The 12,309-nt window shown below is 37.4% G+C and overlaps 1 protein-coding gene across 2 annotated transcripts in view; it reads right to left on the bottom strand.

Annotated features, from left to right (window-relative positions):
* Positions 1–12,309, bottom strand: part of CFAP99 (cilia and flagella associated protein 99) — a 46,423-nt gene that overhangs the window by 23,580 nt on the left and 10,534 nt on the right. For both annotated transcript variants that reach the window (XM_072335485.1, XM_072335486.1), the window contains exons 5-7: positions 6,767–6,879; positions 4,591–4,765; positions 911–991 (exon numbers count right to left, since the gene is read on the bottom strand). In XM_072335485.1, the coding sequence (XP_072191586.1) occupies positions 911–991; positions 4,591–4,765; positions 6,767–6,879 (369 nt within the window). The remainder of the gene's footprint in view (positions 1–910; positions 992–4,590; positions 4,766–6,766; positions 6,880–12,309) is intronic.

Raw genomic sequence — 12,309 nt, 5'->3', positions numbered from 1 at the left:
GTGATTGGATTGGATATGGTGATTGCAGTGTGGGCAGAAGAAAGAAGTGGGAACTGACATTTAATTAATTCCCTTCCAAAGAGAAGAAGACAGTAATCTTCTTTAACCATAATAGGAGCTAACCTAGTGAACAGGTTTCATAACAAAGATTGGATCAATTCAAATAGCTAGATCTATTTCTTTCTGTGGAGGCACTTAAGCAGCCCCTCCCTTCTCTTGCCCTCTTAATACACAGATCATGTACCAATTCAAATATCTAGATCTGTCTCTTTCTATGAGGGCCCTTATCAGACCCTCCCTTCTCCTGCTCTTTTAACACACAGACCATGTACTCTGCTTCTTTACAAATCATGATGACTTCCCACTCTCTCAGTCCACTGAAGGAAAGAGCATGAAATCTGTGTGAAAAAGAAGTTAGAACCTACTGATATTTTAAAATTCTGAGTAATTATGTGGTTATTTATCAGTTACTACAGAAGGCAAATAAAAGTACAGAACATATTTCATATTTCAAGTCTGAACATATTTCATATTTCAAGTCTTGATTATTAAGTGAATGTGTTAAGTACCCACATGTACTGTAGAAATAAAAGAGACAATTTCTAGCTCGTGAAGAGAAGTAATTGTTTCTACTGCCTTTTCTAGTTATTTACATAATCTATCATGTAATTCCTATTCTGTGAATAAAAGGTGAACCTACACCCAGACAATTAATATTAAAATAAAGGGTGATAGAACATATTAGAGAATACAAACTTCATGACTCTAGGGAAAGAGCCAGAAGTTATTAGCTGCAAAAGCAAAAATGTTTCAGATAGAGTTCACTGACTTGTGAAAACTGGCACAAGTTGCAGAACAAATGGTTAGAAGAAAGAAAAGAACATAACAGGCACATAACAGAATTACTTACTTCTGCTTTTTGGCGGTTTTTTGTTTTGATTTTCTCTAGTTGCTTTTTTTCTTTTGGAGGCTTGTAGGTGCTTGGAGGAACCTTAAAGAAAAACAAAGCAATGATATCCACAATACGGGATATAAACATTCAAAGTGGTGCAGTCTTGCAATGAAAACACTGCATTCACCTCCGCTATAAATCAGCTGCAGCTATTCATAAAATAATGTTTATTTTCTATTATCGCCCACACAGAAGCCATGGACAAATTCCAATTAGCTGGGACCACTCAAGCTTTTCAGACCTGTCCAGTATAAGACAAGTCCTGGACAAGGGACAAGAAAGAAAGAAAAACCTGAAACAGGTACAAGAAACGCTAAAGAAATAATAAACACCATAAGCCCTATGAAGGGGGAAAAGCAGTTGCTAGAAATGGAAAGGTTTTATTTGGCATCTTATAAACTTGAGCTTTGTAGCACTGACAGCCCAATAAGGCAGCTTCACAAAGTTAAAAGGTGAGGTTCTTTGGCACAGGGTATGGCCAAAGTTTAGTAAAGACACATACTTCACAGGTTATTAAATGGCCAGGAACTGCAGGAACTTCTGTGCTGAAATGTTTGGAAACTGAGAAGGCTGTTGGAGAAAGCAGCAACTAAGCTTGGCTCCTCCCTGTGCTCTTCCTACGCATCTATGTTTGGTCACTACTGGAGAAAACACACTGGGCAAAATAAGCCTTTGCTTTGGTCGACTGAGACTGCCAGGATGTACTTCTGTAAACTGATATCATTGGAGATGTAGCTTAAATGTTTGGAGGTAGAGGACTCAGCCTTAATCAGAAATGTGGGAAAGAATTCACATGTCAGGAAACGCAACAGATAAAATGAAAAATGCATAGTCTGGCTGTCCTTTGGCTGAGCAGAAACTAGGCAGAAGGGGGAAATGGGAGCTGCACGGTTTTCGTCTCAGCTGAAGCTTCTCAGGGATTTCAGTATTTGCTTAAGCAGAATCTGGAAAAAGACTGAATGTCTCCTTCCTGTGTGGGTGAGATAGTCTACCAGCTTACAGGACATCTGCTTAAATATTTATCTTGCTAAAAATGTTCTACCTCCAATAGAGGTTTAAGAATTAATTCAAGAATTAATGGGAAAAATCTGTAATGGGAATGGGGGCATCCCATCTGGTTTTACTGGACTATATAAAGAGCTACGCTTTGAAAAACTCATAGCACTGATGTACTTTCCATTGCCTTTGCTACCTGACATCATTATCTACAGGCAAAACAAATGCTCAGATAGAAAAGGCCAGCAATTAAATGCATGGGTGAGACTACTCAATATCTTTGTGAGCTTTTTAAGTGAAGTAGAACTGAAAGTATTTCCCGGCAATATCTACAATTTTTTTTTTATTATGCTTTTACGGATGGAGAAATTAAAGCCCAAAGGATTTGCAAAGGGTTGCACAGGCAGTGAGTATCAGTTTATTTCACTCTTCCCAGTCATGTGCTTTACCTGCAAAACTACAGTCATCTGTCAGTGTAAGCTGATGATCTCTCCACAGAAAGTGCTGTGCTTATTCCAAGTAATTAAAGGAGGAGATTTCTCAATCAGCTGTTTCAGAAATGATCCTAGCCTTGTAATTTAGCCCTCAGATACCATGGTTATGATTACCAATCGTGCAGATGGATAGACAACACAGCAATTATCCTTTCTAATAATAAACAACTTGCAGTTGTCAGAAGAGGATGAATATATCACTATAGGCAAATTGTAAATTCCAGCAATAGTGAGACTGGAAAGGCCAAACTGTACCTACTTAATTCTTTGTATAAAGGGGGCTGGGAGTGATACACACCAAGCTTGCCTTTCCCCTCTAGCCCGGGGTCAGGTTCTGGATATGTTTCTACCAGAGGTTTATTTCAGGAGCAGACATCATGAAAATTTTAAGGGAAAACAAAATGGCATGACATACTGAGCTGACACCGTGCACAAAGAAGCAGAACTACAGGCTTTTCTATGGGGCCCTGAGACAGCAGCTCTGGATAAACTCCAGACCCAACATGGGCTATTTAGTGCCTTAAAGGTGCAGAGAAGCAAATATCCAGAGAATGTCAAATGATTTCTAAGAAACCATTCAGTTTTGTTTAGTCACTCCCAAAATACGTACCCAAGTAGAAAGTCCTTATTTTAGATGAGGCAGTGTCACAATGCCAGGAGAATATAAGCTTCAGGAAGAAGTGTGAGAGGAAAATATAGTACCGAATGATGGATAAGCACTCTGAACTTTGGTAGTGACCAGAATTCTACTTTTTTAAAGTTACTGTTGTAAGCAATGCTTATTCTATAACAAGATCTGTTTTTATACATAACAAGATCATGAAGGCAAGTATATTGTTTGTTCTATATATTAGCATCCCATACAACTCTCCACCACAGTGTCCAAAACTATGTTCTACTCTCACTTTCATACATCTTTCTTGCCATCCAGACTGCCTCTCCAGTCTCTGCTGAATGTTCAAAATCTAAGATGGTGATGCTGGTAGTACTGTGGCAAATCAAAGTGAAGCTTTATTTGCTGAGATAGGCAAAGGGATGGGCACATCATATGTCACTACTGTGCTAATTGCTTTACATTCACACAACCTATTGCGTTTGCAGACTTGGCCAGAATGTAATCCAAATTTTGTATAACCCTAACAACAAAAATGAATCTCAGTAAATTCATCTGCATTAAAGCAATTTTATTCTAAGAAGAGCTGTGCGGCATAAAGGTACTAAAATGACAGCAATGTGACTCATTCCTATACCTATTAAGTAGTTATTAAATGCAGTTTTTCAGAGCCCAGTATTAAGTTGTTCCAATGTAAAATTCCATTAACTGTATAACACACTACCATTAAATTGCTCTGTTGTCTTAAGATGTAAATGGTATCTAAGAGCATTCAACATATGCATTATTTAAAATCTGAAGTGCTAATGGGAGGCGGCAGATAACAATGACTTCCAAGCTCACTTCCCACTGCATTTAAATATAGATGATTTTGGAGTCTTCATTAAGTTTGTCAGAGCAACATGATCCCAAATCCTGTTTGCTTTACCCCAACGAGGTAACTTAAAACCAATTAGAATCATAGAATCATAGAATTACTCAGGTTGGAAAAGACCTTGAAGATCATCAAGTCCAACCACAGCCTAACCAGTAGCCTATCTCTTAAAAAACAACCACAAAACAATACCACAACAACAAACCTCTGCTAAATCATATCCCTGAGTACCACATCCAAACGGCTCTTAAACACATCCAGGGATGGCGATTCAACCAATTGCGTGTCTCTGGTTTTTACCAGTGTGACTGAACCAGAATCTTGAACATTTAGTAAAAGCAAAGCTTACCATTTCAAAGACTAAGCCAGCTCTCATTTGTATGTGAGCAATAAATTTAAGCAGAAAAATTTAGAGATTCGACATTAATACAAATAGCAAGAAATAAAATTCCACCCTCAAGAAGGAGCTGCAGAAGAATTAGTTATTTTTATAGAAATCTGACTTTTGATAATATTGAAGATGAAATGAATTCTTGTTTGTCTGTCAGAGGTTTTAGATTTTCTATGATTATTTTCAAAGAGACTATTAAATCACTTACCGTCACTTTGCGCACAAGAACACACAAGTCACAGTTAGCTCACAAAGCATAAAAAAACTCACAGGGGGACATTTTTCCGGCACTGGTATTGGCAGAGGTACAGGAATGGCACGTGGCTTGGGAACAGTCAAATTAAATTCCTTTGGCTGAGTGACCGTTGATACTTTGACGCTGGTAGTACGATTACTTAGCTTATCCGCAAGTTGTTCTATCAGTTGCTGTACTTTAGGCTGCCATCTTCAAATAAAAACAAGATTTTTTAATTTTATTTCTTTTTTTTTTTCTATTGTACAAACTTACAGTATTTGCAGTTGGCGCTTGTGTGAATTCTGTAACACTTTGCACCATTGTTAACTTCCTATAAACCCATTAATTTCTACTTATGATATAGTTGGATTGTGTTATTTCACCTCTTGGTAGATGCTACTCCAGAAATAAGAGCCAAAGTTTCTTCTGAATAAGCAACTGTGCTGCCAGCTTATTTTGCAGCAGGATCTGGATAAGAAACAGCAAATTGGCTTTCAGAAGCAGAGTACATCCAGATGAAGAGATTATGGACTGACAGTTGTCTAAGTATTACTGTTGTCATCATCTGACAGAGTACGAAATCAATCTCACAGCAAATGCAGGTCAAATTAAAACAAAAACCAAAAAACAAGTAGAAAGATGTACGGAATTTGGTGGAATTAGCAAACGAGCCCTCAAAACAAGTTGGTGCCTGTCGGGCAGTTGAGATGATTTTGATTTCTATGTTTGGATTTTTGACTGTATGATGGTTCAGACTTCTTCCCAAGAATGACAGGAAGGTACAGAATTCAAGGTGGCATACGAACAAGCTATCACAGGGCTGATTTTGTTGACAGAGCTTAGTGCCAGCTATTGAGTCTCCATATTTATTCAACCTGTAAGTATTACACATGTAATGGAGTTTGCCCAGAATGTAAAAATCAGACGACTGCAAATTTATTGTGACTTCTTTATGTGACTGTTATCTTAACCACTACTGCCACTATGGGATGAGGCTTATGAGTAACTTCTGAAAAAAATCAGACTTTTATATCAACCTCATATTTCAATTAATTTAAGCTACTGAAGTAATTAAATTGACCAGTGCATCCTCAGGCCCTTGAAAAAGGTTTCAAATCAGGTAACAAAATCAGGTCTTTAGCATTCTTGTACAACTTACATTTGCTTGTGGGCTTGTTATACGGAATGTGACTGTGTGCAAATGACAGTTCTCACTAGCCTACTATTAATGAAACACAAGCAACAGATAATATTGTTATTCTGTATCTCTGTATCTTCATATCCTTGTTGTAAGAATACTTCATAATGACAATTACTACACAAGAACATATTGAGCCAAATTCTGACTTCAGATATGTCTCTGTAATTATTGCAGTATGCAGTGGAACTTTATTTCAAGCCCAATCTGTAGTACTACATTTACTAATTTCACGTAGTCAGGGTTAATTCTAGTGACTGATACTGTAGAACTAGACACAAATTGTTTTCAGCTGGCATTGTTTGTAACAGTTCTGTCTAACAGCCTTTGACATCATTTAAGGTAATCTCTGTTGCAGTGAGGAGGAAATGCGGTTGCAGCCACCCAGGTGTACCCATGTTAGCTCTAATTTATCTGTCCTGGGTGAAAACAAGAGTTAAAAAGTTGCACAAGTTGCTGAGTAACTGAAATACAGGCACTCTTCCTCCTTGTGTAAATGTTCCAGCTTAGTAAAGGGTGTGGACACACCTGTCCCCTTCAAGCATTAAAACCACTAAGCGATGCTGCAACTGTGTAAATGAATAATAATTTAAAAATATTTGTTTACACACTTATCTGATTTGTTCAGAAGGGGTTTTACAACTGTCTACTTAAACAAATCTGAGCACAAAGCTAAGCTCCTTTTCACTTTCTTAATGTCACACAGATGTCAAAGTGACTTCTGAGACTGGACTCACTCCCTGAGAGAACACAAACCTGCTAGTGTGAGGTTTGATCTATTCATGGGCAATAAGAAACAAATTTAGACCGGCTGTGGAAGGACTTCTCTATGAGAGAACCTTGCCTCTGGGTAACTAGAAGGGATTACAATGGTCTCATGAAGACAAGAAGGGTTCTCAGTGACTTCATTGGGAAAAATACTTTAAAAGCAAATTGAATTTTTATCTGAAGGTTTCTGTATTGCATTTAAACTCTTGAGGCGACCACAGGTTACTTAAGTACTGACTGCTTACCTCAGCAGTGGATCGATCCAGTTCTCCTTTACATACAGTGAATCATACAACTGACTCCATTCATCTTTTATCCATGTGTTCAAATACAAGGCATTGAAGAAGAATCTAAGAAACTAGTAACAAGTGATTTATTTTTAGTATGGTTATTAAAGGTACAAGGTACATAAAACTACAAGAAAAAAAACAAAAACAACACCCAAACAAACAAACATGATTTGTTTACAAACACTGCTGAAGAACTTGGTTTTATTTTACCCTGTATTATAACTATATCTGCTCGATATTTTCATGTCCTTAGTTCTGCTAGGAAAGCCTCATGATCTTCAGCACTATTTAATGAAACATTAATAGACACTAAAATATTTTAATGGCCTAAAAAAAAATGTAGTGGCTACAACATGGAAATGTTTTGATGCATCTTTAAGCTGATTCAAACATTGTGTAACAAAAGTTTTCATGAAAAAATAAAGTAATTGCTACTCCCATACACTGAACTTAGTTTCATTACACAATAAAGTTTTGAAGTCCAATATACGTGCAGCCAATTCCTGATTATTTGTAGCTGGATGAGCCATGGTGCCCCAAAATACTTCAGGCCTGGCAGTGCACCTGAATTACTTTGGATCCTTTCAATTCCCTGGGAACTCTGCAGGGAGAACTGATGAGAACTACAGCAGCTGCTGTACAATGTGGTTTCATTTCTTATTGTAATACAATTAATGGGCACATTCCCATTAAACTAGGAAGCTTCAATTTGGCACATATATATTATATGGCTCTAAGTGTTTGAGAAATAACAACATTTGGACTTCAAACAGTCTCTTGAAACCCTCTTGAAAAATGGCACTCAGATTCAGCATGTGTTATGGACATACACATTTCTAATTTGAACCTCAACTTTTTCATTTCTGGAAATGAAAGAATTCCTGGCAATCACAGAATCAGAACATCCTGAAGTGGAAGGGACCTGAGTATCACACCAAAATAATCCGAGTAACAGCAAAAAAGCCCTAAATAATACAGACACTGTGGGATGTACTGGATAACTGCATGCAGTCACTTGAATAGTATCCAGTGGAGACTGCAGGTTTTATTATTTCAGGCGTGGTTTCAGTCCTGTCTTATTTGGGTTGGTTGCTACAGGGCCATACAGGTCTTTGTATTGAGTTTTTGTTCCAGACTAACAGGCAGCTTCTTAATTCACAGGTGGTGCCCAGCTCAAGATGGGTTGGAACCTCATGAATTACTCAGCTATGAACAGTATAGGTTTGGCTCTAGGTGTTTGCTGCAGAAGTTACAGAAGCACAGATGGCCTGCTACATTAAATCTGCAGACTTCTGATAATTTCCAAGGAATCAACCTGTAAATTTGGTCTTATTTTCATCTATTCAGCTTTTGGTAGAGTCAACTGTCTTATCAACAAATGAACGACTACGTGATTGTTTGCACTTTGGATTCCCACTCATGTCTAGAAATTAGTGTTCTTCCCCCAAACTGCAGATGCTGATTCTTCACTACCTAGAATATATTTCATTTCTAAAAGCAGGACTAGAAACTAAATGTTGAATTGTGAAGGCTTTTTTTTTTTTTTTCTTTTTTTTTTTTTTTCCCTGTTCCCAGGTTCAGTGGAGTTTGCCAAGTATATGATAAGTGAATGCATTTCAACCTCTTGTTTTAGAAACTCATTCGTTCCCCTTACAGAGGATCTTTCCCTGTAATACCCGTGTGTTCAGTTTCTTTTTTCACATAACATAATTATCTGTGCTTATGCAATGTAAAAATAAAATGCTGAAAGTCTAGACAGTGCACATAGTCTCCAAGAGTAGCAATGCATGGCATGTACACTACTTCTAGCAGTTACAACAGTTTTTACATACAGGTATCCCAGGTGCGGATATGATTATAGAGCCAGAGAATCACGTCCACTGCCAAAGTACTCCTCTTACCCTATGGAAGGCCCTGACTGCACCCACAGTTTGTAAAAAAATGTATTTTTATATCCCATGTAAGCAAGTATGTACACAGGGATGTATTGAACATGAGCTGATATACTTAAAAAGACCCTGAGGTGAGAAGTTCATTTCAAGTTTTTGAGTATTCAGAGTGTTTGCAGAAGAAGCTGCTGTGGAAATACTGCAGGTGGTGTTTTATAAACCCTCCAGTTTTCTTTCATTGGCTTTCATTAATTTGAACTCCTCTTCCTTGTCTGTGTCCTCAATACTCTTCTTTTATAGCCTACTCCATCCTCAGAGCCTTCAATCAGTTTTCTATTATGTTGTCACATGAAACTAAGCCTCTGAATTATTGTTATCTGAGCTTTCCCTGGCTGATCTTTTCTGTCTAGGTCTTCTAAATATTTGCTTTAGTAATCTTCTACAAAGTACTTGCAGCTACCCCTCCAAGGCAGATGAAACTAATAAAAGCATATATTTGGTGATTTCCGCAACTCCACTTGTGTACTCATCATTAACATTTCACACCATGTTAGGACAAATGGGTAATTCTGTTATGGATAGTTGCTATGATGTATTCCTATGAGGCAAAGAGAGTGGTTAACTGTGTAATCAGACACACATATTGTGATGTGCATTTTAGACTTCTGTGTTTTAGTCACAATCCTCAGAGAAATGCTGTAAGGATATGCCCAAAATGCATCATGTGGGAAAAGACCTTGAATGCTGTCCTGGAACAGTTATCCAGGTAATGCAAGGAATACCAGTGATAATGCAGGGATTGCCAGACATTGGTTCAGATCCTAGGCTGCCTGAGCCCAAGTCTGCAGTCTTGGCTTTGATAATTCACATTACAGACAGCAGATCTGGGCAGAATCAGATCCATGAAACAACAGAAAATTTTGTTTCTTAACAATAGAAACTTCTGTTTGTGGGCTGCATTACTAGGAAAAATCCCTTACATTTCTGTCTTTGGTCACATGTGAGCAGGTGGCAACCCCAATATAATAGTTCTTTCCTTTTAGAGCAGCAAAATACAGTCTAAAGTCCTCAGATTTCTGTTTGTTTGTTATCAGTATTTGTCTCCTTAGTGAAGACACCAGACAGTCATTCGGAGAACAGCATTACTCTGCTTACTCCTCTGTCCTTGATGTTCGTAGCCCAAGTGTTTAAGTACTCAATGAGCAAGATGAGCTACATTCATTTCTTCTCTGAAAGTGGTGGAATTATGCCAGAAATTGTACCCATTTTTACTATTTTAGCCTCCTTTGGCTGTAGTAATGCATTTGTACTCATGGGCTGAATTAATTCTTGCTTATGAGAATTTGAACATGTCCTACTATATTTTTACCCAGTGGAATTATTTCTAAAAAGGAAATTTAAAAATGGGGCATTTCCTCATTTGAAAGCATTTTCACATTCACAGTCATTTACATTCATGATACAAGCTTTTGATTCTTGAGTCAAGGAAGTAATTGCAAGAAACAGTAGATTCATTTCAGTAGATTTCATTCTATACAGATCTACCGGAGAATGAGATTACTTTGGCACACAACTGTCTATACAGCTATCTGCTGTACTAGCAAAGGCAATCAAGGACTTTCCTGTCCACTCTTCTCTTTACCTGTTGATTCTTTCCCTCTTATTCTTCACTCAAAGTTGAATCATGTGTAAGCTTTCCTACTAAGAAATGGACAACTCCATTTTGAGAATCCTGAGTTAAATACATGCAGAAAAGTGTCCTAGCATGGTCTCAGGTCCTTCTGCCACTGTTTGACCCAGCTTGGACTTCTGTCCTTATATCCTTGAGGAGGATGATCTTATCCTACCTCCTACTGATCTTTTCTACTATTCCTATCTCACAATAACAGAAATAATAATGTACGCTTCTTATTCAGTAATTTGACTTGCAGATCTCAGAAGTTCTTTGCAAATGACTTCAGTGCCATTGGTAACAACCAGAACAGAACAGAATGAAACATATTCTTAAATGCTACAGGGAATGCATTTTTTACAAAGCAAGTATGAAATTATAAATCTTTACTTCTACTTTTTATTTCAACAGTGTCCTTCCTCTACCATACAAACCCCAAAATAGAATCACAGAAATCAAATACTAAAATGTATGAATAATTAAGCGTGAAAATAGGCTTGAGTTAGCAATGTATAACTAAGTTATTCAAGAACAATCCTGCTAAGGTTATAAAACTGGGTTTTATCTTATCATCCTGTAAGTATACAACCACACAGAATTCTTGTATGTATTCTTAATAATACAGTATGTGATCTTATAATTTTCTATTCAAGCAGGTGAATGTGTGTGAACAAGACAGTATTATTATTCTGCCTGGAAACTACTAGAACAGGCACCAGTCATAGCGAAACTGAATTTCATTCAAATGGATTGTGTCATGCAGTGCTCTAAGAAGGTTTACTCACACCAGTAGATCTCATTCATAAACATATTGCCTTTAATTTCATGAAAGCTACTGATTTGTGCATGGTTTATCTGCATGATTAAGAAAATTCCAGTCAGCCTGTGATATGCGGAAACATTTCTCTTTTAACTGAAATGTATTTTTTCTAAGTAAATATGTGTGAATAACTATTTTCTACCTCAACTGAACAGAGGCACAACAGTCATCAGGCGATATGTACAGGTCAGCATCCTGATGGAAAATCCCAAATTGCTGACAACTTCAGGCTGTTGCTAAGGCTGTAAATCTGCTTCTGGCTGTTTATTGTCTCAGTTGCTGGGGGACCAAATGCTGCTTCTAAATCCTCTACTGCAGGTGCATTAATATAATCTAGTTTCACTTTGCAGACAAAGGTCCTCTTCTAACGCAAGAAAGGAAAACCTAGGTACCATAGTGATAAGGATCTGATCAAATACTTAAGCAAACAAAGTTTCATCTACAGGAGAAAAAAATGTGGTAGGTGCAGATCATCGCAGATGTAGCACTTCACTACCAGACAAAAATTATTCCAGGCAAGAAGGAGAAACTGTCTGAAATAATTCATCACAGTACCGGCTCTGCATACATCTTGGTGAACAGAATCAACAAGAGATAACTGGTATGTAGTAGGAAGATTGTGTTGCTAGCTGAATGAGCTCAAGATGCATCCAATCAAGTGGCTTGTTTCTAAGATGTTTACTAAAGAACAGGCAGGGAGAGCATTTTAGTCAGAGTGATTTGTCTGTCTATCAGATTAAGGTAATTCTTCTTTGTTTGCTTGTTTTTTTGTTAATGAAATATATCATTTTGTTCTGTGAATGGAATTAATAAAAACAATCCACGGTAAACCCATGAAAGCAAAGTGACCAGAGTGTTCCCAAAAGCGTTATGCAGACAACTTAACCTTCTTTCTCCCTGTATAATACAAAACAGCTGTGCTCACGGAAAAGACAAAGCAATCCACGTGAACATTCAATGTTCAGAAAAAAGAGAAACATCACCTTTTGAGCATTAATGATTAAAATTTGGCTATCCCCCAGATCTCACATGTATATAGAAGGCTATGTTATTCATTATTCAAACACTGTGTTTGTATGTGCTTTGCAACACCCAGATTATCACAGTTAACACAAGT

This window comes from Excalfactoria chinensis, chromosome 4, assembly GCF_039878825.1.
Source record: "Excalfactoria chinensis isolate bCotChi1 chromosome 4, bCotChi1.hap2, whole genome shotgun sequence".
Lineage (NCBI taxonomy): Eukaryota > Metazoa > Chordata > Aves > Galliformes > Phasianidae > Excalfactoria > Excalfactoria chinensis.
Note: the sequence above shows the minus strand (reverse complement) of the source record. Positions and strands in the feature narration are given on the sequence as shown.